Source organism: Symphalangus syndactylus, chromosome 17 (assembly GCF_028878055.3).
Source record: "Symphalangus syndactylus isolate Jambi chromosome 17, NHGRI_mSymSyn1-v2.1_pri, whole genome shotgun sequence".
In the NCBI taxonomy this organism is placed as follows: Eukaryota; Metazoa; Chordata; class Mammalia; order Primates; family Hylobatidae; genus Symphalangus; species Symphalangus syndactylus.
This window is the reverse complement of record NC_072439.2, coordinates 14,143,488-14,170,504: the sequence shown is the minus strand read 5'-3', so window position 1 is coordinate 14,170,504 and position 27,017 is coordinate 14,143,488. Positions and strand designations below refer to the sequence as shown.

The window sequence follows — 27,017 nt, the reverse complement described above, 5'->3', positions numbered from 1 at the left end:
AGGGCACAAGGCTGGCCCCAGACACCAGGCACCACATGGGGCCGGGCCACGGGCAAGGCGCACTCTCAGAGAAACACGATGTTCTCAGGAAAGACAGAGCAGCTCAGGGCTAGAGAATAAGTTTATACACTGCCTCGTTAGGTCCAGGGGCCCGCGAACATGGCCAGGCGGGTGGTCCTGGCGCTTCAATTCATTTACAAGTATTGATTCCACACCTGCTTCTGTGCCCGCAGGCTTCCCCAATAGGCCAGCAATCTCAATAATGCTTTATTAAAGGGCAGATTCATATGCGGCTCTTGGGGGAATTTTTACAAATATCAAAGGAACTAATCCAGCATCCTATATAGAACTCTGCACACCTTGGGGAGGTCCGTGAAGCAGGACAAAGTGCTCTTTACACAGGAATCGAGTCGGTTCAAGTATCTGCTCCGTGGGCAGGACACCCTAAGCGTTCTACATACGTGACCCCTGCTCTCAGGATGCACCCAGTGGGCTTGCGGTCAGGGTGGCCTTGCCAGTGTCCACCCCAACACCACCCCCAGCTCCGGAAGCGGCTCCACACGGGGCTTGGACCTCTGCAGGGCAAGAGAGGGAGGGTCTTGAGCTGGCTGGGCCCTCTGGGGGAAGACCCCACCCTGCTGCCTCATGGGCCTGCAACAACCCCAGGGTGGGACCTTCCACCTGACGGTGGGGACAGGTAAAGGCTGGGGCATTGTGCCTCTTCTAGAAGTGACCTGCTCACCTGCTCTCAGGTTGACCCTGCCTGCCCCCCACCACCCGGGCACACTCCTCCCACGCAGCCTGCCGCAGGGCCTCTGCACTTCCTCTTCGGCGAGTGCTCCAGAAATGCACCTGGCCCTCCCTTGCCGCCTCAGTGCAGCCTTCCCTGACCCCCATCTAACGTCACAACCACCTGAGATTCCCAGCACAGGCCCTTGTGGCTCTGCGGCCAGAACAGTGCCTGGCATGGTCAGCACCCACGTCCCAGCCCGCCCGAGGATGTGGCAGGGCAGGAGCCACTTCCAGCTGCAAGCCCTCCTGGCGGCTCACAATGGAGCTAGTCTTAGGCAGGCCCATCCCTTCTCTGTTGTGGTTTACCTCCAGCGCCCACCTCACCAGTGCATTCTGCTATCTAGAGCCCTTCTCACCCGCAGCATCCGGGACGTCCACGATCATACAGTCGCCCTCCTCCTCTTCCTCCTCCTCCGTGTCTGCCTGGAAGCCATCCATGTCCTCAGCACCAATCTGGACAGACAGAGTACACAGCCATCAGCACTGCAGGCAGCAGCCACCCTGGTGCCGGCGTGGTTGTCGGGGGGGGGCCTCCACAGGTGTGACACTTTCCTCCCACCCCCAACACTGAAGGAAACCAACATCCAGAACCCAATTTGGTAACAAACTGTCCAAATGTGAGAGGTTTATTCGAGAGGCCACAACCAGAGAACCTTGGGGGTTCCCTCAAATGAACTGGATTCAGATCTCCAAAAACAGCCATCATTGCCAACTGCAGAATAATTTCCAGTCAGTGACGGGCCACATACCTGATAATGGCCCCATCAGATTACAACTGTATTTATTTATTTTTTATTTTTTTGAGACAGAGTCTTGCTCTGTTGCCCAGGCTGGAGTGCAGTGGCGCGATCTCAGCTCACTGCAAGCTCCGCCTCCCGGGTTCACACCATTCTCCTGCCTCAGCCTCCTGAGTAGCTGGGACTACAGGCGCCTGACACCAGGCCCCGTTTGTATTTTTAGTAGAGACGGGGTTTCAGTGTTAGCCAGGATGTTCCTGATCTCCTGACCTCGCGATCCGCCCACCTCAGCCTCCCAAAGTGCTGGGATTACAGGCATGAGCCACCGTGCCCAGCCTTTTTTATTTTTGAGACGGAGTCTCACTCTGTCACCGAGGCTAGAGTGCAGTGGCACAATCTCAGCTCACTGCAACCTCCGCCTCCCGGGTTCAAGCAATTCTTATTCTTCAGCCTCCTGAGTAGCTGGGATTACAGGTGCATGCCATCACGCCCAGCTAATTTTTGTATTTTTAGTAGAGACAGGGTTTCACCATGTTGGTCAGGCTGGTCTCAAACTCCTGACCTTATGATCTACCCATCTCAGCCTCCCAAAGTACTGGGATTACAGACAACTGTATTTTTATTTGTTTAATATATATATATATTTTGAGACAGAGTCTCACTGTATCGTCCAGGCTGGAGTGCGGTGGTGCGATCTTGGCTCACTGCAACCTCTGACTCCCAGGTTCAAGCGATTCTCCTGCCTCAGCCTCCTCAGTAGCTGGGCTTACAAGCACCTGCCACTACACCCGGCTGATTTTTGTATTTTTAGTAGAGATGGGGTTTCACCATGTTGCCAGGCTGGTCTCAAACTCTTGACCTCAAGTGATCCACCCAGCCTCCGCCTCCCAAAGTGCTAGGATTACAGGCATGAGCTACCGCCCCAGCCACAACTATATTTTTGCTGTGTTTTTTTTTTTTTTTTTTTTTTACAGGTGCCCGCCACTACACCCAGCTAATTTTTTGTATTTTTAGTAGAGACAGGGTTTCACCATGTTGGCCAGGCTGGTCTCGAACTCTTGACCTCAGGATTTGCCCGCATCAGCCTCCCAAAGTGCTGGGATTACAGGCATGAGCACCGAGCCTGGCCTACGGCCATTTTCAACTACCTTTTTGAAAGAATAGTTAAGCAAAGAAGAGTCTAAGAGTCCCCTGTAGACTCTGCTGAGGAGGGACATTCTGATCTGGAGGTGTCTGGGGACGTTAAACAAAAGGAACACGCCAATTTCTTTGAGCCACCTCAAGTCACTGGGCACAAGTCCCTCCACACAGGAGACGCGTTGACACACTAGGCTTTTCTTGGATCCAAAATTTTTCAGAGCAATCACAACTCTTCACCCTCTAGGCTGAAGACAGGATTTAACACATAACACCGAGTCCCACTATGCTGAGAGCTGCCGGCAGCTTGCTTCATGGGGACAGCTGTCATCTCGCCAGCAGCACTGCAAGTGCTAAACACAGACACAGAGGAGCGCAGACTATGGAAAACAGGAGTCAGGAAAACGTTTAGCGACTACATGGGATGAAGACGGTGTCACTAACATCTGTGCCTTTTTTTCTTTTTTTTTTTCTTCTGAGACAGACTTGCTCTGTTGCGCAGGCTGGAGTGCAGTGGCACAATCTCGGCTCAACTGCAACCTCCACCTCCTGAGTTCAAGTGATTCTTCTGCCTCAGCCTCCTGAGTAGCTGGGATTACAGGCGTGCACCACCATGCTCAGCTAATTTTTGTATTTTTAAAGATGGGGTTTCACCATGTCGGCCAGGCTGGTCTCGAACTCCTGGCCTCTCAAGTGATCCACCTGCCTCAGTCTCCTAAAGTTTTGCGATTACAAGCGTGAGCCACCGCACCCAGCCATCTATGCTTCATTTTTTTTTTTTTTTTTTTGAGACAGAGTCCCACTCTCTTGCCCAGGCTGGAGTGCAGTGGTGCGATCTCGGCTCACTGTAAGCTCCACCTCTTGGGTTCACACCATTCTCCTGCCTCAGCCTCCCAAGTAGCTGGGACTACAGGCACCCGCCACCACGCCTGGCTAATTTTTTGTGTTTTTAGTAAAGACGGGGTTTCACCGTGTTAGCCAGGATGGTCTCGATCTCCTGACCTTGTGAGCCACCCACCTCGGCCTCCCAAAGTGCTGGGATTACAGGCATGAGCCACCACACCCGGCCATCTATGCTTCTTTAGTTTTATTTTGATCACATAATGTTTTGTTGGCAAGGGCAAACACATCCTTCCTTGTATTTTAAAATTTTTAAATAAAACGGAGGCCCAAAGAGTTGAGGTGTCCTAGGGCTTCACAGATCATGGCACTTCACCCCACTAGGTTAGAATGCCTTATGAATATCTCTTTTGAGCTCTAAATGAAAAGATTTAAAGAGTCCCTGGCTCAGGTCTGTAATCCCAGTACTTTGGGAGGCCGAGGCAGGTGGATTGCTTGAGCCCACGAGTTCAAAGACCAGCCTGGGCAACACAGCAGGACCCAATATCTACAAAAAAAAAAAAAAAAAAAAAACTCTTCTTGCACGAACATGGGTGAAGCTGGGAACCATTAACCTCAGCAAACAAACAGGCACAGAAAACCAAATATCACATGTTCTCACTTATAAGAACATGTGGACACAAAGAGGGAACAACAGACAATGGGGCCTATGTGACAGTGGGAGGGAGAAATTCAGAAAAAATACCTTAGTATCCAATAAATCATCTATACACCAAACCCCCGTGACGTGAGTTTGCCAACCTGTACATGTACCCCTGAACCTAAAATAATAAAGGGAAACAGGGCAAGACCCTGTTTCTAATTTAACAACAAAAAAAGATGCTGGGCACAGTGGCTCATGCCTGTAATCCTAGCACTTTGAGGCCGAGGTGGGCAGATCACAAGGTCAGGAGATCAAGACCATCCTGGCTAACACAGCGAAACCCCGTCTCTACTAAAAAATACAAAAAATTAGCTGGGCGTGGTGGTGGACACCTGTAGTCCCAGCTGCTTGGGAGGCTGAGGCAGGAGAATGGTGTGAATCCGGGAGGTGGAGCTTGCAGTGAGCTGAGATCGCGCTACTGCACTCCAGCCTGGGCGACAGAGTGAGACTCTGTAAAAAAAAAAAAAAAAAAAAAAAAAAAGATGAAAACTTTCAAATCGGGAAAAAAGTGTAACCCAGTAAAAAATATAGATGTACACCACTTGCAGATGAACAGCTTATCCCTCCCCATGGGTGAAGAAGCATCAGTCAGCAGCTTTATTAAATGCCAGGAGGCTGGAGAGAGGATCGCTTGAGCCCAGGAGTTGGAGACCAGCCTGAGCAACATAGACCCTGTCACTACAGAAGATTTGAAAATTAGTTGGGCATGGTGGCATGTGCCTATACTCCCAGCTCATTAGGAAGCTGACGCAGGAGGATCACTTGCGCCCAGGAGTGGAAGCTGCGGTGAGCTGTGACTGCACCACTGCACTCCGGCCTAGGTAACAGAGTGAGACCCTGTCAAAAAAAACCAGATGATGCCAGGGCACATGTCCCATCCGGGCTCATGTGCTTCTACAGCCCCACCTTTGGGTCCCACCTGTGTGCCCCTCCCCACACAGGCTCTGAAAAAAAACACAGGACCAGGCCCTGCTCCCCAGGGACGTTTATGTTCCAAACTGCAGGAGGTTCAGGGGTGGGGGTTAAGCATCAAGCTGGGCCTGGGTCTCCACTCCTTCACGTGTGACCTTTGTGCGTCTGCTGCACTGCTGAGCCCCAGGAGGCCCTCACCTGTGCCACACAGCAGAGGCCACCAATCACGCGCATGCAGCCACCACTGCCATCCATTAGCAAGTGAGATGCTGTGTTTTGCTGACTCCAAGGCCCACCCAACCTCTCTGACCCACTCTAGTTAAACTGGGTGCACCCCTCTTTCCTCGTGGTTAGGGATGATAACCAGGCACTCACTGCCCCCGAAGCACAGTAACTGATGTGATGCTGGGCACGTGGGGCTCAGGGCACCATTTTCCCGGTGCGGAAATGTGGGTTCCACATGTTGACAGGGAGCAAGAGCAGAGCTTGGGAGGACCGGGGGCGGGGCACTGCACCCCAGCTGGGAGAGTCAGCTGCTGCATCAAATCAGCGGAGAGGGGTGGGGAAGGAGGCCGTCCAGGGCCTGGACTACTGTGTGGAGCATGAGGAGACCCCGAAGGAACATCTGAGGGACACAGGGGTTCCCTGGGAGGGCTGATCGGCAAAGGCCCTGGAAAACTGCTTGCATAGTGACACAACCAGATAGCACCTTCCTGCCCCAATCATTTTCAGGCTGGGGAGCTCCGGTTCCCTCTAAGGCTGTTCAGGTGACCAGGGAAAGGCACTGCTCGCACAGGGCTTGAACAAAGAATGCGTCCAGGAAAGCTCTGTGTGGGGGCCTCCTGGGGCCCCAGCTCCAACGCACTGAGCTCCCCACGGCGTCAAGCCGCCTCCACAGAGCCAGGGGCGCTATGCACATGACACGCTGTACAGGGACAGAGGCTCTAGGGAGTGCCAGGAACAGTTTCAGTTGTAGCCCTGGACCCTTTGGGATGTTATGATGGCCCCTCCTGCTGTGACAGCTGAGGGAGGTTCACAGCATACCAAGGCCCATGGCTGTGTATGTGCTGGCAGCAGGGAGATGGCTGAGCATCTCAGGAGCCATTTCTCTTGCCTCCCTGCCTCTCATGACCACTTTTTCTTTTTTTTTTCTTTTGAGACTAGAGTCTTGCTGTGTTGCCCAGGCTAGAGTACAATGGTGTGGTCTCAGCTCACTGCAATCTCCACCTCCTGGGTTCAAGTGATTCTCCTGCCTCAGCCTCCCAAGTAGCTGAGATTACAGGCGCCTGCCACCATACCCAGCTAATTTTTGTATTTTTAGTAGAGACAGCGTTTCACCATGTTGGCCAGGATGGTCTCGAACTCCTGACTTCAGGTGGTCTGCCCGCTCTGGCCTCCCAAAGTGCTGGAATTACAGGCGTGAGCCACTGCGCCCGGCCAACGACCACCTTTAACATCAGAGAAGAGGATGCAAGCTGGGGCCGGGGATCATCCACTGTCTTGCTCCTTGTCCTGTTTCTGAAAACCTGTAACTCCATCAGATTGTGGCCTCGAAGGAAAGCCCAAGGTTCAGAGGGACAGATAGGTCTGCGTTAAGAGTAGATATTAGAAATCAAACTCAGGGAGCCAGGCACAGTGGCTCATACCTATAATCCCAGTACTTTGGGAGGAAAAGGCAGGGGGATTGCTTAAGCCCAGGAGTTGGGGACCAGCCTGGGCAATATGGTGAAACCCTGTTTCTACAGAAAATTAGCTGGGTGTGGTGGCATGTGCCTGTAGTCCCTCTCAGCTACTCAGGAGGCTAAGGTGGCAGGATCGCCTGAGCCTGGGGTGGTCAAGGCTGCAGTGAGTGGCGATCACACCACTGCACTACAGACTAGGCAACAGAGTAAGACCCCTGACTCAAAAAAAAAAAAAAAAAAAAAAAAAAAAAGGCCAGGCCAGGCGTGGTGGCTCACGCCTGTAATCATAGCACTTTGGAATGCTAAGGAGGGCAGATCACAAGGTCAGGAGATTGAGACCACGGTAAAACCCCGTCTCTACTAAAAATACAAAAAATTAGCCGGGCATGGTGGCGGGCACCTGTAGTCCTAGCTACTCGGGAGGCTGAGCCAGGAGAATGGCATAAGCCTGGGAGGCGGAGCTTGCAGTGAACCCAGATTACACCACTGCACTCCAGCCTGGGTGACAGCGCGAGACTGTCACCAAAAAAAAAAAAAAAAAAGAAAAGAAAAAAGAGAAACTCACTTCCAAACACTGAGTGATAAGGACAAAAAGTATGCAATGAACGTTAATAAAGCCGATCTATGGCCAGGGGTGGTTGCCAGGGACCACTGGCTCTCTGGACATGAGTGTTTCTTAAGACCAGGCAGTGCCCCCATCACACACCCCACGGCTCCATGCGCTTGTGCCTCCGAGGCACCCATAAAGCTGGAATCACACAGCCATTCGTTCCCCTTACAGGCTCCTGTCTGTGCCTTACACTGGACGGTGTTCTGCATATATCTGTGTCTGAGAGACCGATCAGAGTGCCTGGAGCACAGTCAGTGCTTAATAACTGTGCTTGAATGCAAAATTCAAGAACCGTTGAACAAAAATAAAAATGCTACCACATGGGATATTATTCAGTGTGAAAAAAAAATGAGCTATCAAGCCACGAACAGACATGGAGGAACTGTCAATGCATACTGCCAAGTCAAAGGAGCCACACGCGATGCGACTCCAGCTACAGGGCAATCTGGAAAAGGCTGATCCACGGAGACAGAGAGGTTGGTATTTCCAGGGGATTAGACGGGCAGAGCACAAGGCCTTTCAGCGGGTAGAGGCCTCTTTGTTTAGAACAATAAAGGTAGACGCACAGCACCCAACATTCATTCAAATCACAGAACCCTCAACACCAGGAACAAACCCTAGTGGTGGTGATAAATCAAAGAAGGTGCATTTTATGTATTTATTTTTAGAGACAGGGTCTTGCTCTGTCACCCAGGTTGCAGTGCAGTGGCATGATCATAGCTCACTGCAGCCTCAATCTCCTAGGCTCCAGCAATCCTCCCGCCTTAGCCTGCTGAGTAGCTGAGACTACAGGTGCACGCCACCACTTGGCTAATTTAAAAATTTTTTCTTATAGAGATGGGGTTTTCCATGTTGCCCAGGCTGGTCACCAACTCCCGGGCTCAAGTGATCCTCCCGCCTCGGCCTCCCAAAGTGCTGGGACTACAGACGTGAGCCACAGTGCCTGGCCGGAGGTGCATTGATTGTAACCAATGCACCATTCTGGAAGGTGATGTTGGGTGGCTTGGCTTGGCTTTGGGGAAGGAGGTGTATGGGAACTTTCTGTACCTTCCAATCGATTTTGCTGTGACCCTAAAACTGCTCTAAGAGTAAAGTTATTTAAAAAACACAAAAGCACCGGGCGAGGTGGCTCATGCCTGTAATCACAGCACTTTGGGAGGACGAGGTGGACAGATCACGAGGTCAGGAGTTCGAGACCAGCCTGACCAACATGGTGAAACCCTGTCTCTACTAAAAATACAAAAATTAGCCAGGCGTGGTGGCACACACCTGTAATCCCAGCTACTCAGGAGGCTGAGGCAAGAGATTCGCTTGAACCCAGGAGGGAGGAGGTTGCAGTGAGCCGAGATTGCGCCACTGCACTCCAGCCTGGGTGACAGAGCAGGACTCCACCTCAAAAAACAACCAGAACAAAAAACAAACAAAAAAAGAAAAGCCCCGCAGGGGCCCCCACCTGCCCGCCCCACCTCACCTGGCCGTCGTGCCTGCGCTTCTTCATGAATTGGGTGATGCACATGCTGCCCGCTGACTTCCTCTTCAGCGAGACGGGAGTGCCCTGGCTGGGCCCTGTGGAGGGGACGCTACCACTGTCCTCTTTGGGGGCTGAGGGCACCGAGGTCACGTAGCTCCACTGGCACGGCACGGGCAGGTGCTCCTGCTGGAAGCTCTGCAGCACCTGCGGGTGCACGTACCAGCACATCCTGAAGTCGGGCCGCTTCTCGTACACTGAGTTCTCGGAAATGAGCCGCTTGAGCCGGGACTTGGAGGGGATGGTGGCATCCTCGCTGGGGGTGGGGGTGTGCAGGTAGGTGGTGGAGGGGCTTGGCGGGCTGCCAGTGTGGTTGCTGAGCAGTCCCCGGCGGCAGTGCTCCTGGAACTCCCGGATGATGACCTTGCTCCCGTTCACGTTGCCGTGCAGAAGCGGCAGCAGCTGGGCCAGGACTGGCAGGAGGGAACACGGGTGGGCATGAGGCTTCAGGAGCCACCCATCACCACAGGCCAAAAAACAAAAAACACACACAAGCTCATTGCCATCGAGGCTCGGGGTATGGCCAGCTTCAGGGATAGGTGGCCTCATAAGGGTGGTTGTAAGACAGGGCAGCACCCACACACCTGCCCTGAAGTGAGCCTTGGCCGGGCACGAGTGTTGCCAGGGCTGACTTCAAATGCCTGCTGTTCCTACCCAAATGACTGCCCTGCTCTCCTCGTGTGCCATGGTCCCTCCCTAGTTTTTTGAGTTGTTTTTTTTTTTTAAGACAGGGTCTTGCTCTGTCACCCAGGCTGGAGTGCAGTGGCAGGATCATGGCTCACTGTAGTCTGGAACTCCTAGGCTCAAGCAATCCTCCCACCTCAGCCTCTTGAGTAGCTGGGATCACAGGTGCATGATATCACACCCAGGTAATTTAGTATTTTCTGCAGAGATGGGGTTTTGCCATGTTGCCCAGGCTGGTGTTGAAGCACTAGGCTCAAGCGATCCTCCCACCTGGGCTTCCCAAAGTGCTGAAATCACAGGCATGAGCCACTGTGCCTGACCCCACCCTGGCTTTTGAGAAAGCACAGCCCCCACTCCAGCACTCTCTGTGCCTGTGTCCTGGTTGATAAAACAAGCCAATTAAGGGACCTGCCTCGTCCTGCTGCTAGGGACATCATCGAACATATGGACATGTACGGGAAAAGGGCTGGCCTCTGTTATTTGTGGAAAGAACATTTGCATCGTGGACCCACTAGCCTGTGACTCTTGCCCTCAGCCCTGGAATTAGGTTGGCCCAGGAACAGGTGGGTGGCCTGGCCCCGCCTGCAGCCCCGCCCCCACTCACTCTGCTCGTCTCTCCTCTCCCGCTTGGAGGCCTTGGGCGTCTGCTCCTCCTGGGCAGGCAGGGTCTCCAGGAAGCAGGCTGCAAACTGCTGCAGTACCTTCAGGTCATCGCCTGCACAGTCTCTGTCAGCTGCCCACACGCAGCCGATCTTCACAGGTTGCAGGACGCGAAAGCGCTTCCCCTTAGCCAGGAACTCGTCCCACTCCTTGGCCTTCAGTTTCTGGCGGACCTTATGGTTCTCAGGGTCGGCACACTCCTTGTAGGTTAGAAAGCAGAAGTTTATTTGGGGTTCTTGCTCCCCTATGCCCAGGTACTCTTTTGAGGATCCAGTCCCCAGCCGGCTGGGGAGCAAGAGGAAAGGACAGGGGCACAAAACTTCCCACGGTGTCAGGGCCAGGGCAGAGCACACCATGCGCTGGCTGCCCCTCTTCCAGATGGAATAATTCACACCTGGTCTCCTTTGGGAGAGTCACAGATATTTCTGAACTCACCCATGAGGTCTCTTTTAACACCCCTCTGAATTTTCTGGTGAATGTGTGATCGTGGAGCTGTTTAACAGGGTTGGGTGTCTACCCACATGGCCCAGGCATCTGGCAGACATATGCAGGGCCTGAGACCACTCTCTGACTGACAGTTCAGGCCTCGGTGGTCAGATATGCACAAGGAATGCCTAGGCCTCCAGTCCAACCATGAGACAGTCCCACCAAATCCCCACTTCCCAAACGACAGGCCTTCAAAACAAAACAGGCCCCAAAACAACTTGCTTGAAAGAAAGTTCCTGCCGGGCTTGGCGGCTCACGCCTGTAATCCCAGCACTTTGGGAGGCCGAGGCAGGTGGATCACCGGAGGTCAGGAGTTCAAGACCAGCCTGGCCAACATAATGAAATCCCGTCTCTACTAAAAATACAAAAATTAGTCAGGTGTGGTGGCACGCGCCTGTAGTCCCAGCTACTCGGGAGGCCGAGGCAGGAGAATTGCTTGAACCTGGGAGGCAGAGGTTGCAGTGAGCCAAGACCGGGCCATTGCACTCCAGCCTGGGTAACAGAATGAGACTCCGTCTCAAGAAAAGAAAAAAAGAAAGTTCCACAACCTTACGGAATCTGGAAAGGGGTGGCAGGCAGGTTCGCCTGCAGAGACGTGGGCAATCTTCTGGAGAGATAGGGAAATTCTATGTTTTATTTCGGGCGGTGGTTGCCCACATCCACTTGATTGTTATTAAGTCATCAAACTCAACACTTACAATGCACACGTCTTGCTGCATGCTGACTGTATGTCAGCTCTGGTGGTTTCCAGCCTTCTAACCCACAGACCATGGCCACGTTCCCTCACCAGGGTATCTGCTCCTATGGCTCCCCTCGCTTGCAAGCTCCTCCTACATCTGCCACCCTCCCAGGTAATACCAAGTTCAGGCCCAGCCGTTCCTACGAGTGAGCCTGCATGCTTGTAATGCAGTCCAAATCTCATATGGCTGGGCTGGGACCCCCATCACCCTCCCAGGTCAGGCCACTGAGCACCAGTCCGGAAATGAGCTTTTGCTGAGCCGGTGACCTCCCCCTTCACTCCCTCACCTCGGTCACACCTTCGTCCTCAGACAGGTACCCATGGGGCACAAAGAAACCATCATCCTCATCTTCGTCCTCTCCCATGTCATCATCATCATCCTCAAAAGGAGAAAAAAAAAAAAACAAACAGTTCATCAGATAGAAAAGCAGAGTGTGTGTCTTATTAAAAACAAAGTAGGCCAGGCGCAGTGGCTCACACCTCTAATCCCAGCACTTTGGGAGGCTGAGGTGGGCGGATCATCTGAAGTCAGGAGTTTGAGACTCGCATGGCCAACATGGTAAAACCCTGTCTCTACTAAAAATACAAATTTTGGCTGGGTGTGGTGGCGCACACCTGTAATCCCAGCTACTGGGGGGCTGGGGCAGGATAATCACTTGAGCCTGGGAGGCAGAGGTTGCAGTGAGCCGAAATCGCGCCACTGCACTCCAGCCTGAGTGATAGAGACTCCATCTTAAAGAAACCAAAAAATGTAAAGCTGTGAACATCTGCTTTGCATGGCCTCCCGACAGACACGGTGAGCATCGGCAGAAAGCCCACCAGGTCACAGCAGCTGGGCAGTCAGGTGAAAATGATGTGTGGCAGGCCAGCAGGAGGCAAGAGGGGGCTGTGGGGCCACAGTGCAGATGCGGACGGGCTCCCATCCCCAGCAGCCATGTGGGCGAGTATCGCCAGATGACATTTTTCGAGAGAAGCTGCAAGTCTGGATGTTGAGGTGAGTTCAGGTTTCAGACCACACAGCAGGTCAAACACCAGCTGTCAGTGAGTGAACACAGCTGGGCTGCGTCCTTAGCCCCTCACTGTGGGACAGGGACTCAAACACAAGCTGTGAGTGAAGACAGCTGAGGCACATCCTTACCCCCTCACTGTGGGACAGGGACTCCCCAGGCTCCTCTTCTTCCCACTCCTCGTCACTATCCACCTCATAGTCCAGGAGCTTCTGAGAAAAGAAACACACGGGACTCACAACTGCCTTTGGGGCTGGAGGAAAGGGGCACAGTGAGGAGGTTCAGGGACGGAGGCACTCTGGGGCCGGCTCACCGTGTCCTGGGCCCAGGGGTCTCGTGCGCGGATGAGCACCGTCTTCTTGTTCCAGGTACCCCAGTAGGCCGGCCGGTGGTTCTCGCAGAACTGTAGGAGCTTCATCCTGCCAAACTTCCTCCTCTCGGGAACGCCGTCGCCCTTCCCACGCTCCACGATGACGACATCACTGAGAAGGAAAACCCCAGGCTCAGGATCATGCTGCCTTACAGACCCACTCACAAACCTCCCGGGAACCTCCCTGTGAAGCTGGCCTAACAATTCTAGAAAGAAGAGCATTTGTTAAAAAGCAGCACTGCCTGCCCCCCAAGAAAGGTCAGGAACATGGACTGAAGGGACAGATGGAGGAGGGTGCAGCCTGCAGGGCGAGAGGGAGGACGGCTGCCCAGGTGCAGCCCCAGAGCATTTTTAGCAAGGGATGTTCTGTGGAACGAGGAGATTTGCAAGAGTGGGGTGTGGGGGGGTATCCTTCACTGGAGACCAGCAGGGAAATAAGATTCCTCCACTAGGAGCTGAGAAGACAGGGAGAGGAAGACTTCAGGAGCTTACAGGAAGGCCAGGTGGAGAGAGGCCTGAGCCAGCACCGAAGCCCAGGGCCCGAGGGCACCAGGAGGCAAGCAGCAGAAGGACCCAGAGCTCCCGCCCCGGGGACCCCAGGGTTCAGGATGCTGGCCTCCAGCATCACTAGTGGGTGAAGGCCGACCTCCTCAGGCTCTGACCTGTTAAAAATATCTGCATTCCGGGTGGAAACGTGGGTGGGTCCGGACCTCAGGGGCTGCCGGCCTTTGAGGTCTTTCAAGAAGGAGAACTCGCCGCTCTGTTGCTGGAGGAGCTGGTCGAGCTGACTGCAGAGGTCTGGATGGAAAGCGGTCCGACGCCGAGGGGCCAGGACCATGTGCTCTTTAATTTCAAAGGGGGCAAACTTCCCACAGGAGCCGGCCAGGGTCTGAAATCAAGAAGAGACCCGATGGGGTCCTTCGAGCAATGGGAGAAAGGAGGCACCATGGACACACACAGCAGGGTGCTGGTGGGATTCATCCAGGCTAAGGCCAAGGCCAAGGCTCAGACTCAAAAGCCCAAGCACTGTGTGGGTCCACAGAACCGAGTTTCCAGAGCTACAGGGCAGAGGGCAGAGGGCAGATTGGCAGTCTCAAGGGCTGGCGGTGGGGGGACAGACTACAAGGCAGCTGTTTTGAGTGATGGAAATAGGGTATATCTTCATTATGGTTAGCAGGCCTTGTAATTTGTCAACACCAATGTCCTGAAAAGGGTGTATTTTATTGGATGTAAATTATATCTCAACAAACCTCACTTTAAAAAAAAAAAAAAAGGCCGGGGGCAGTGGCTCATGCCTATAATCCCACCACATTGGGAGGCCGAATCACCTGAGTTCAGGAGTTCGAGACCAGCCTGCCCAACATGGTGAAACCCCATCTCTACTAAAAACAAAAATTAGGCGGGGCGTGGTGGCTCATGCCTGTAATCCCAGCACTTTGGGAGGCTGAGGCGGGTGGATCATGAGGTCAGGAGTTAGAGACCAGCCTGACCAAGATGGTGAAACCCCGTCTCTACTAAAAATACAAAAATTAGGCCAGGCGTGGTGGCTCACGCCTGTAATTGTAGCACTTTGGGAGGCCGAGGCAGGTGGATTGTCCGAGCTCAGGAGTTCGAGACCAGCCTGGGCAACACGGTGAAACCCGGTCTCTACTAAAATACAAAAAATTAGCCAGGCATGGAGGCATGCATCTGTAGTCCCAGCTACTTGGGAGCCTGAGGCAGAAGAATTGCTTGAACCCAGGAGGCAGAGGTTGCAGTGAGCCGAGATCGTGCCACTGCACTCCAGCCTGGGGGATAGAGCGAGACTCCATCTCAAAAACAAAACAAAACAAAAATTAGCTCGGCATGGTGGTGGGCACCTGTAATCCCAGCTACTCAGGAGGCTGAGGCAGAAGAATCGTTTGGATCCGAGAGGCAGAGGTTGCAGTGAGCCCACATCGCACCATTGTACTCTAGCTTGGGCGACAGAGCAAGACTCCTTCTCAACAAAAAAAACAGGGTCTTTTTTTGAAAGATCACAACTCCTCTCTTTGTTTTCTGAGATGGATTCTTGCTTCATTGTGCAGCCTGGAGTACAGTGGTGCAATCTCGGCTCACCGTAACCTCTGCCTCCTGGGTTCAAGCGATTCTCCTGCCTCAGCCTCATGAGTAGCTGGGATTACAGACGCCTACCAACACGCCCAGCTAATTTTTGTATTTTTGTAGAGACACCTTGTTGGCCAGGCTGGTCTTGAATTCCTGACTTCATGTGATCCACCCGCCTTGACCTCCCCAAGTGCTGAGATTACAGGCGTAAGCCACTGCACCTGGCCAAAAGGAGAAATTTCAGTATAATGAAAGACACTGTAGCTGGGCGCCTGTAATCCCAGCACTTTGGGAGGCCGAGGTAGGTGGATCACCTGAGGTCAGGAGTTCGAGACAAGCCTGACCAACATGGAGAAACCCCGTCTCTACTAAAAATACAAAATTAGCTGGGTGTGGTGGCACATGCCTGTAATCTCAGCTACTCGGGAGGCTGAGGAAAGAGAATCATTTGAACCCGGGAGGCAGAGGTTGTGGTGAGCTGAGATCGTGCCACTGCACTCCAGCCTGGGCGACAGAGCGAGACTCCGTCTCAAAAAAACAAAACAAAACAAAACAAAAAACAAAGAAACAAAAACAAACAAAAAACAACAAAGGCCGGGCATGGTGGCTCACGCCTGTAATCCCACCCCTTTGGGAGGCCGAGGCGGGCAGATCACGAGGTCAGGAGATCAAGACCATCCTGGCTAACACGGTGCAAACCCCGTCTCTACTAAAAATACAAAAAATTAGTGGGGCATGGTGGCAGGCACCTGTAGTCCCAGCTACTCGGGAGGCTGAGGCAGGAGAATGGCGTGAACCCCGGAGGTGGAGCTTGCAGTGAGCCGAGATGGTGCCACTGCACTCCAGCCTCAGCAACAGAGCGAGACTCTGTCTCAAATAAAAAAAAAAGACTGTAAACAAAGAGGTAACAGGCTGAGATGAAATATCACAGAGGATGAAATACCAGACTATGTTAAAAAAAACTTCCAGATCAGGCAAAGAAAAAAAAAGAAAATCCTGTAGAAAAATAGGTAAAAAAAAATAGGAATTGGCAAGTCATAGAAGAACTAAAATGGCAAACGAACAGAAAAAGATGTTCAGCTGCACCAAGAGTCAAGTAAAAATGGAAAGTAAAACAATATCATTTTTTTTTAATCCATCAGACTGGCAAAGTTAAAAGAAAATTAATCCCATAAAACTTGCAGTGATAGCAGAGAATGGGGAGGAAATTTCCACATATTGCCAGGAATGTACATCTGAGTTTCCCATCTGGCGCGCACTCTGGCCATGGCTCATGACGCTTTAGCAATGTGCTATTTTGTCCTAGAGGTGAACTCTTGCTTACTTGGCTGTCCCGGAGGAATGCATGTGTGCAGAGAAGCATGCGCAGGGACGCCCCCTACACCACTAAGGGGCACAGAGGTTGAGATAGTGGCAGGCTCTGTGGCTCACGCCTGTGATCCTAGCACATTGGGTGGCCAGAGCGAGAGAACTGCTTGAGACCAGGAGGTCAAGACCAGCCCCGGCAACACAGTGAGACCCGGTCTCTACTAAAAATAAAATTAGGGAGGCTGAGATGGGCGGATCATCTGAGGTCAGGAGTTCAAGACCAGCCTGGCCAATATGGTGGAACCCTATCTCTACTAAAAACACAAAAAATTAGCTGGGCATGGTGGCAGGCACCTGTAATCCCAGCTACTCGGGAGGCTGAGGTGAAGAATTGCTTGAACCCGGGAGACAAAGGTTAGAGTGAGCCGAGAGATGGCGCCACTGCTCTCCAGCATGGGTGACAAAGCAATACTCCCGTCTCTATATAAATAAATAATTTTTGTAAAAAAAGAGAGAAACCATATCATTGCATTATGAAGTATTATGTGGCAGTGAAAATACATGATGTGGATCTCTGGCTGTCACGATAGGATGTGTAGGTACAACGTCACATTGTGCACCTTCAGGATACGCAATTGCTGTCAAATGTCTCAAGATACAAATAAAAGGACAGGCCAGGTGCAGGGACACACACCTGTAATCCAAGCGCTTCGAGAGGCCGAGGTTTGGAGGATCATTTGAGGCTAGGTCGTCAAGACCAGCCTGGGCAACACAGCAAAACCCAGTTTCTACAAAAAAATTTTGAAAATTAGGCCAGGCATGGTGGCTCACGCCTGTAATCCCGGCACTTCGGGAGGCTGAGGCAGGCAGATCACCTGAGGTCAGGAGTTCAAGACCAGCCTAGCCAACATGGTAAAACCCTGTCTATACTAAAAATACAAAAATTAGCCAGGTGTGGTAGCGTGTGCCCGTAATCCCAGCTACCTGGGAGGCTGAAGCAGAAGAATCACTGGAACCCGGGAGGTGGACGTTGCAGTGAGCTGAGATCGCACCACTGTACTCCAGCCTGGGCGACAGAGTGAGACTCCATCTCAAAAAAAAAATAAAAATAAAAAATTAGCCAGGTGTGGTGGCACATGCCTGTAGTCGCAGCTACTCGGGAAGGCTGAGGTGACAGGATCACCAGAGCCTGAGAGGTCAAGGCTGTGGTGAGCTGTGATTGTGCCACTGAACTCCAGGCTGGGTGACAGTGAGACCCTGCCTCAAAAAATAAATAAAGGCCAGATACATTAAAAAGAATGAAATACATCTAAATGTGGCGACATGGCACAAATCTGAGATAGCTAAGTACACATGTGTATAAACATGTGAGTGGAGCAGGGAAAGGCACTGAAGGGCCCCTAACATTGGAGATGGGCTCCCTCTGGGTAAAGGGGAAGGAGGGCTGCGGTTTCCATGCACAGATGGTGGCTCAGAAGGTCTGAGATGCCAGGTGACCAACGCCAGGCAGGGGAAGTAAACCTTTGTGAATTCTACTGTTGTTTTACAGCTAAACTTGCTCCCTTAAGCATAAGTTTCCCAAGGGAAAAAACATGGTGAATTTCTCTTATACCTAACACAAAATTATTCATGAAGTAACCTCTGAAAACAACACTGTTTAATCAGACATGCCACTTTTTACCTCTTTGGGACAAAGCGAAGGACAAAATATTGAGCCTCAAGACTTTACCAGAAATGGAAGTGCCCTAGGTCACCGGGGGCTCCCTCCCTCCTAATGAGAGAAGCTGGCTGGGGAGAGACCCTTTTATTTTCAGAAAGGAAAAGTCTAGCAGAGCTGAAACCCAAAAGCAAAGGCAGCCGGCTGCTCACCTTGGGGGCCTGTGGAGTCTTTGGTTTCTGGAAGAACCTCGTGATTTCGGCCTTCTCTGCTTTAATGCGCTGTGATGTTAAGAGACGGTGATGAGAAAGAGGAGAGGAAGAGAAATAGTACGTGTTGCAAAACATGCAAAGGCCCCCGGAACCGAACGTCAAGCATTTTAGCTTGAAGGCACTACTGTGATTTTTAGCTCTCAAAACCCACGGACCCGCAACCGAGCCAGCCAACCTCAAAATGTCCGAGTCGCCCTTGCGGGTAGAAGTGCCAGGACTGCGGGGCCAGCAGGCATGTGACAGGCCCGCACTGGGAATAAGCAACAAGAACGCATCTAGACAGACTCGCCCTCCCCGTGGGCGCCATTTGGTTTCCCCAAACCAAGAGAATATTAGGTGATGGCTATGGCAAGAATTTCACTTTGGGCATCTGCTTCTCCAACGGGCTGGGATGGGGAAGCTCTGTGGGAAATGCTCTACCTTCTCTTCTTCTCTTAACCGTTTCTCTTCTTCCTTTTTCCTTTTTTCCTCAAGTTTAGCCCTGTGAGACAGCAAATGGACATTTCAGCCGACTCTTTGCTTTGGCTCTGGAAGGGACTGCAGCACTCAACTGTTAGTATATGGCAAGTATTTCATTTTACATTAAATGAATATGTTATTTTCATGTCTACTATAAGGCTTTTACATAGGTCTTCACAATAAAAATTGAAAAGAGTCAATAAAATTCTGTGACAAGAATATATATAAAAAACTTTAGCCAGTCAGAGCACAATTAGCACAGACAAAACCCACAATCCTGCGATGCAAATGCCTAAGTTCGTTGGGAACCGGAAGGACGGTCACAGCAGAGACAAGGGGCCCAGGGTGAGTTGGACGTGGGGGAGCACTAAAGAGCAGGGAGCTGCTTTCCACCGCTCCCACGTTGGGGCCCCACGGGCACCTCACGCAGGAGAAATGTTAAGGAACTGAAGGGAGCCGCCATCTGCCTGCGAAGTAGAAAGGCCCCATCAGAGTGGCCAGGAGTGGAATCCAGCAGCAGGGAGGCGGGCCCAGCATGGCCTCCGAGGGCACTCACTCCAGGGCTTCCTGCCTCTCCTTGCGCCGCTCCTCCTTGAGCCGCTGCTTCTCCGCCTTCTCCTTCTCATCCTTCTCCCGCTTCTCCCGCCTCTCCTTTTCCTTAAGCTCCTTCTCTTCCTCCTTCTTCTTCTTGGCCTCCTCCTTGGCCCGCTTGGCCTCCTCTTTCAGCTTCTCCTTTTCTTCCCTTTCTGCGCGTAACTTGAGCTGCTTGCCCAGACGTTCCTGATCCTACAAGACAGTGTGGCAAGTGACAGGTGGCCCTCCCTCCAACTCCCAGGAGGAAGCTCGGTTCACAGCATGGAGGACAGCACGTCCTGGGCGGGATGAACGGAATTGAGGGACCAAGGCTAGGCATGGTGTCTCACGCCTGTAATTCCAGCACTTTGGGAGGCTGAGGTGGGTAGATCACCTGAGGTCAGGAGTTTGAGACCAGCCTGGTCAACAGGGTGATACCCTGTCTCTACTAAAAATACAAAAATTGGCTGGGCGCGGTGGTTCATGCCTGTAATCCCAGCACTTTGGGAGGCCGAGGCGAGTGGATCACCTGAGGTCAGGAGTTCGAGACCAGCCTGGCCAAGATGGTGAAACCCCATCTCTGCTAAAAAAATATATATAAAAAAAACTAGCCAGGCACGTGGTGGGCGCCTGTAATCCCAGCTACTTGGGAGACTGAGGCAGGAGAATTCTTGAACCCAGGAGACAGAGGTTGCAGTGAGCCAACACGGTGCCACTGCACTCCAGCCTCGGCAACAGAGTGAGACTCCATCTTAAAAAAAAAAAAAAAATTAGCCAGGCGTGGTGGCGAGGTACCTGTGGTCCCAGCTGCTCAGGAGGCTGGGGCAGGAGAAGCACTTGAACCAGATGTAGGGTGCAGTGAGCTGAGGTCACACCACTGCACTCCAGCCTGGGCAACTAAGTGAGACTCAGTTAAAAAAACAAATGAATAAATAAGAATTCAGAGACCAGCTCCAAGAGGAGCCTCCAGTCAACAACTTTACACAGAAGTGATTTTATTTTTTTTGAGATGAAGTCTACTCTGTCGCCCATGGTGGAATGCAGTGGTGCAGTCATAGCTGGCTACAGCCTCGACCTCCCAGGCTCAAGTGATCCTCCCACCTCAGGCTCCTGAGTAGCAGGGGCTATAAGCACATGCCACTATACCCAGCTATTTTTGTATTTTTCCTAGAGATGGGGTTTTGCTGTGTTGCCCAGGCTGGTCTTGAACACCTGGCCTCAAACAATCCCTCTGCCTTAGCCTCCCAAAGTGTTGGAATTATAGGCGTGAGCCACAGCACCCAGCCACAGAAGTGATTTTCATAATCCATTATGCTTCCTTCCATCATGAGAAAAATGTTAAGAATTAGCCCTGGCTGGGCGCGGTGGCTCACGCTTGTAATCCCAGCACTTTGGGAGGCCGAGGTGGGCGGATCACGGGGTCAGGAGATTGAGACCACGGTGAAACCCCGTCTCTACTAAAAATACAAAAAAAAAAAAAATTAGCCGGGTGTAGTGGCAGGCACCTGTAGTCCCAGCTACTCGGAGAGGCTGAGGCAGGAGAATGGCGTGAACCCGGGAGGCGGAGCTTGCAGTGAGCCGAGATTGCGCCACTGCACTCCAGCCTGGGCGACAGAGCGAGACTCCTTCTCAAAAAAAAAAAAAAAGAATTAGCCCTGTGTCCCGGTACTTGTGGGCAATTCAATATAAGATTCATTTAAAACACAATCCTGCTGGGCGCAGGGGGCTCACACCTATAATCCCAGCACTTTGGGAGGCCGAGGCAGACAAATTGCTTGAGGCCAGGAGTTTGAGACCAGCCTGGCCAACAAGGTGAAACCCCAACTCTAACAAAAATACAAAAAAATTAGCTGAATGTGGTGGCACACACCTATAGTCCCAGCTACTCAGGAGTCTGAGGCACAAGAATCGCTTAAATCCACAAGGCAGTTCAAGATCACGCCACGGCACTGCAGCCTGGGTGACAGAGCAAGACTCTGTCTGAAAAACAAAATAAAAAAACTTTCTTTATTTATTTGGAGTCTTATTCCAGTGCCCAGGCTGGAGGGAGTGCAGCAATGCTATCTTGGCTCACTGCAACCTCTGTCCTGGGCTAAAAGCAATTCTCCTGCCTTAGCCTCCTGAGTAGCTGGGACCACAGGCACCCGTCACCACACCTGGCTAATTTTTGTAGCGATGGAGTCTCACTATGTTGCCCAGACTGATCTTAAACTCCTGCGCTCAAGCAATCTGTCCACCTCAGCCTCCCAAAGTGCTACGATTACAGGCATGACCCATTGCAACCAGCCCAGGAATTCTTTTTCTTTTTAGTAGAGACACTACGTTGCCCAGGCTTGTCTCAAACTCCTGGGCTCAAGAAATCCTCCCACCTTGGCCTCCCAAAGTGTGGGATTATGGGGGTGAGCCACTATGCCCAGCCTTGTTTCAAATTCTTTAAGGAAGTAACACTTCATCACTACATTCCTCATTCCAAAGAACTGGCAGTGGCCCGGGACACTCAGTCACTACATAATCTGAAGTTCAATGTTAAACATGCTCAGCCAGGCGCAGTGGCTCCCACCTGTAATCCCAGCACTTTGGGAGACCGAGGCAGGCGGATTACTTGAGGTCAGGAGTTTGAGACCAGCCTGGCCAACATGGTGAAACCCAGTCTCTACTAAAAATACAAAAATTAGCTGGGCATGGTGGCACGCGCCTGTAATCCCAGCTTCTTGGGAGACTGAGGCAGGAGAATCGCTCGAACTTGGGAGGCGGAGGTTGCAGGGAGCCGAGATCACGCTGCTGCACTCCAGCATGGGCAACAGAGCGAGGCTCCATCTCAAAATAAAAAAAAACGCTCACCTGCCCGGCTCCACAGGTGCCCGCTCCTAACACTGCATAAGGACCACCTCTCATCCAATATGGGCTTCCCAGGTGTCTGGAGCCTGACAGCTCAGCTTTCAGTTTGGGTTAGGAGTATCTGCCCTTATCTCTAAGGAAATATTCTAAATGTGTTCCAATACATCTCTGGTAGCTTTAACAAAAGCCACAGAGACATGGCCTGCAAGATGTCTGATGTGCATTTTCTGCCAGTGTCCTGTGTGACTGCATCTGACATACGAGACACATGAGGAAGGTGACCGTCTGGACTGAACAAGGAGACTATAAACATAAGTGGGTAGAGAAGAGTCTCCCACCCTGTTGTTAAGCAGGAAATAGAAGGCTTCTAGAAACTGCAGGTGAATCAGATTTCTTCAGCCGCAGTTGGATATTTTCTCCGCCCCCCAACCCAGTGTGCGGGACTCAGAGGTTCCAATGAGCTTAAAAAGTGCTCTTGTTCCAAAGAATGAGATGAACTGTAAAAATAAAAATCAGGCCGGGCGTGGTGACTCACACCTGTAGTCCCAGCACGTTGGGAAGCCAAGGTGGGTGGATCACCTGAAGTCAGGAGTTTGAGACCAGCCTGACAAACATGGTGAAACCCTGTCTCTACTAAAAATACAAAAAATTAGCCAGGCGTGGTGGCGTGTGCTTATAATCCCAGCTACTCGAGAGGCTGAGGCAGGAGAATCGCTTGAACCCGGGAGGTGGAGGCTGCAGTGAGCTGAGATTGCACCACTACACTCCAGCCCGGGCAACAGAGTGAGACTCCGTCTCAATAAAAAAAAAAGTAATAAAATAAAAATCAACCCCAAATCTGACCCACAAAAACTCAGTGAAGCTGTCAGGAAGCTCAGGAAATGCCTAGTGAACATCAGGGAGCTCAGGAAACACTCAGTAAATGCAGAGCCCACGGTCACCAGGCCCCTCCTGTGAGCTGGCACTGCATAGGCAAAGCCCAGAGGCCTTCCCTGGAGTTTTGGTTTGTTTTGGTATGACATGATGTTCAATTTCTCTAACCTTTAAGCAACAAGTAAAAAGCCCCCTGTGGCCAGGCGTAGTGACTCAGGCCCGTAATCCTAGCACTTCGGGAGGCCGAGACGGGCAGACTGCCTGAGCTCAGGAGTTTGAGACCAGCCTGGGCGACATGGTGAAACCCCATCTCTACTAAAATACAAAAAAAAAAAAAAAAAAATTAGCTAGGCGGGCCGGAATGTGCCTGTAGTCCCAGCCACTCGGGAGGCTGAGGCAGAACAATTGCTTGAACCCGGCAGGCAGAGGTTGCAGTGAGCCAAGATCACGCCACTGCATTTCAGTCTGGCAACAGAGCAAGACTTCGTCTCAAAAACAAAACAAAACAAAAGCCCCCTGCATTGCTGTGTGGAAAATGTGGTGATGCCCCCCACAGAATAGGAGACTTAGCAGAGAGTCACTAAAGGATAATCACCCATCAAGTGTAGGGGCTATTCAGATGTTATAGCACTTAGGAATAAGTGGAACTTCAATCCCTATAAGAGACAGGACTGGCCGGGAGTGGTGGCTCACACCTGTAATCCGAGCATTTTGGGAGGCCGAGGCGGGCGGATCACGAGGTCAGGAAATCGAGACCATCCTGGCTAACACGGTGAAACCTCATCTCTACTAAAAATACAAAAAATTAGCCGGGCGTGGTGGCAGGTGCCTGTAGTCTCAACTACTTGGGAGGCTGAGGCAGGAGAATGGCGTGAACCCGGGAGGCGAAGCTTGCAGTGAGCCAAGATCACACCACTGCACTCCAGCCTGGGTGACACAGCGAGGCTCCATCTCAAAAAAAAAAAAAAAAAAGAGACAGGACTATGAGGAAATGGACTGGGTTTTTGGAAGGTAATTTGAAGCTATAATGGGATGCTGAATCATTAAGACAGTGGTAGTACTAGTGGTAAAAGCTTAGAAAAGGCCACACACAAAACATGAGGACTCACTCAGCAAAGCAAAAAATGGCACAATCCACAAACCATGAAGTCCAAGTACTTAAAATGAAGCAGGAATCAAAATGAAGGTCAGAGAAGGCTGGGGAAAATGTAAAAACTGGACCAAAGGAACTCCAAAGGGCTTTGCTTACTATTTAATGCAAAAAGCACAGCAGGTTAATTTTCTATTTCAGGGAAAATGTCTTACTCTTTGCAGTCTGAGCTTGTTCTTCTCTGTAGGGCCTTTGACGAATTTCTTAGTTATCTGAAACAGAAGACGTTTATCTTTAAACACGGGTTATTTCAATTGCTTCGAGAAAAAGAGAAACCTTTCCAGGTGATCAGTTTTTCCACCAACAGAACCAAAATGTCATACTAGGGTCACAAACTCCAGTAAGCGTGCACACATGTATGTATCTGGGATTAGATAACAAGGGAGACTATGGAGGCAGATAAAGAAATGAGTGAAGCACGCCATTCACAAGAAAAACAAGGCAAGCTCAGAAATAAAGGTAACAGACAAGGCTGGGCGCGGTGGCTCACACCTGTAATCCCAGCACTTTGGGAGGCCGAAGTGGGTGGATCACTTGAGGTCAGGAGTTCGAGACCACCCTGGCCAACGTGGCAAAACCCCATCTCTACTAAAAATATAAAAATCAGCCGGGCGTGGTGGCGGCTGCCTGTAATCCCACCTACTCAGGAGGCTGAGACAGAAGAATCGCTTGAACCCAGGAGAAGGAGGTTGCAGTGAGCCGAGATCGCGCCACTGCACTCCTGCCTGGGCAACAGGGTGAGACTCTGTCTTAAAAAAAAATAAAAAGCAATAGACAGCTGGCCTGGGCGACAGGGAGAGGATGGATTTGTAGCAAATGAGAGAGGACCCGCCTGTCCAAAGGGGATGGAGCTCTTATAGGAATATAGGTCCCTGCTTGCTGGTCCTTCCAATTTCTCCAGGAGAAGCTGATATTGGGAATTTCGTGTGAATTTTTTTTAGGTGTTTAAAAATAGACACAGACAGGCACAGTGGCTCATGCCTGTAATCCCAGCACTTTGGGAGGTCAAGGTGGGAGGATCACTTGAGCCCAGGAGTTCAAGACCAGCCTGGGCAACAAAGCAAGACCCTGTGTCTAAAAAAACCTTTTAATTAGTTGGGTGTTGTGGTACACATCTGTAGTCCCAGCTACTCAGGAGTCTGGGGTGGGAGGATCATTTGAGCCCAGGAGGTTGAGGCTGCACTGAGCTGTCCAACCTGGGTGACAGAATGAGACTGTTGGAAAAAAAAAAAAAAAAAGATACTAAATTAATCAAATAAAAGACGTCTCCAGGCTGGTTTCCTGTGCACCACTAATTTACATTCTGTCTAGCTCAACTCTGCTTTTTATTTTATTTTTGAGATGAAGTCTCACTCCTGTCACAGAGGCTGAAGTGCAGTGAGTGCCACGATCTCGGCTCACTGCAACCTCTACCTCCCAAGTTCAAGCGATTCTCCTGCCTCAGCCTCTCAAGTAGCTGGGATTATAGGCATGTGCCACCACAGCCGGCTAATTTTTGTATTTTTAGTAGAGATGGGGTTTCACCATGTTGGTCAGGCTGGTCTCGAACTCCTGACTCCAGGTGATCCACCCGCCTCGGCCTCCCAAAGTGCTAGGATTACAGGTGTGAGCCACCGCGCCCAGCCAACTCTGCTTTTTAGAATGTGGAGTGAAAGCTTAAGACAAAAGAGAAACTTGCTGGGGTTGTCTAGGACCTCTACATTCTAGGGCACAATATTTTCTATCACCTACCTTCAAACTGAGCATGAGCTACTAGGAATTACCAATAGGATCCATGGTGTGACTCACCATCCACCTAAATGGTCCCAGGGAGGAAGACGAACAGGGAGTCTGGACTTTGGCCTAAGCTATCTCCCACTGGGGCAGGGAATCCTGAAAACTAAACTAGTAGAAGTGAAGAGCAATGGGAAGAGAGGCTTAAGAGTGGGAAGAAATAATTCTCCAGGTTCACTGCAGACTTGCAGTGTAAGGCTGAAGTTGAATTGAAAAACCAAAGGCCCATTTCCTGGCATTGGTCTGATGGGTCAACAAAATTACGTAAGTGATTTATTTTTTATTTTTTTGAGACGGAGTCTTGCTCTGTCGCCCAGGCTGGAGTGCAGTGGCGCCATCTCGGCTCACTGCAAGCTCCGCCTCCCGGGTTCAATCGATTCTCCTGCCTCAGTCTGCCCAGTAGCTGGGACTATAGGCGCCCACCACCATGCCTGGCTAATTTTTTTGTATTTTTAGTAAACATAGCGTTTCACCATGTTAGCCAGGGTGGTCTCGATCTCCTTGACCTCGTGATCCGCCCGCCTCGGCCTCCCAAAGTGCTGGGATTAAAGGCGTGAGCCACCGCGCCTAGCCGACAGTGATTTCTTTTTCTGGGAAAGCTGAACCCCTGACTAGGACCTCTCACAGAATAAAAGCTTCAGATGAATGAGCTCAAGACAGCCTTTCCACCTGGGTCCCACTGAGTCCTTTCTGGACTAAACCTTTCTTTAGGGAAAGGCCAAGCCATTGTGAGAAGGCTGCCTGTGTTGGCAGGAGCTCCTTCACCACCGAGATCAGGCCAGAGTGTTCAGTCTTTGCTGAGAATGTGGCAACAGAAATGCCAGCCCGAGGCAGCCTCACCAAATGCTGCAGAAAAACCATCTGTTTCTCCAGCATCCACTCCGCCTGCCAAGGCTGTGTGCCTCACCCCCACTCTGAGGGATTTAACTGCAGAATGTGGGAGTCACAGCTCTCCGGGACTGCCCTTTGTGTTCAGAGATTATAATATGGAATGTGGTTTTGGGGAACTCAGTTCCTTAGTCTCCCATACCTGAAGCTCAGCTGCAGAATCTCCTGCCTCTTAAAATGCTCCCACTCTGCTGTGAGTCCAGGGATAATAGACTTGATGTGACCGGCAAGAGCCCGCTCAGTAATATCCAACG

General features: G+C 51.4%; 1 protein-coding gene across 2 annotated transcripts in view; it reads right to left on the bottom strand.

Annotated features, from left to right (window-relative positions):
* Nucleotides 1-254: 254 nt before the first annotated feature.
* CHAF1A (chromatin assembly factor 1 subunit A) overlaps nucleotides 255-27,017 on the bottom strand; it is a 40,097-nt gene continuing 13,334 nt past the window's right edge. For both annotated transcript variants that reach the window (XM_055250409.2, XM_055250411.2), the window contains exons 4-15: nucleotides 24,258-24,314; nucleotides 19,225-19,454; nucleotides 18,630-18,690; nucleotides 18,150-18,218; nucleotides 13,550-13,776; nucleotides 12,831-12,999; nucleotides 12,649-12,729; nucleotides 11,798-11,890; nucleotides 10,230-10,485; nucleotides 8,885-9,354; nucleotides 1,149-1,245; nucleotides 255-575 (exon numbers count right to left, since the gene is read on the bottom strand). In XM_055250409.2, the coding sequence (XP_055106384.1) occupies nucleotides 475-575; nucleotides 1,149-1,245; nucleotides 8,885-9,354; nucleotides 10,230-10,485; nucleotides 11,798-11,890; nucleotides 12,649-12,729; nucleotides 12,831-12,999; nucleotides 13,550-13,776; nucleotides 18,150-18,218; nucleotides 18,630-18,690; nucleotides 19,225-19,454; nucleotides 24,258-24,314 (1,911 nt within the window). In that variant the 3' untranslated portion in view covers nucleotides 255-474. The remainder of the gene's footprint in view (nucleotides 576-1,148; nucleotides 1,246-8,884; nucleotides 9,355-10,229; nucleotides 10,486-11,797; nucleotides 11,891-12,648; nucleotides 12,730-12,830; nucleotides 13,000-13,549; nucleotides 13,777-18,149; nucleotides 18,219-18,629; nucleotides 18,691-19,224; nucleotides 19,455-24,257; nucleotides 24,315-27,017) is intronic.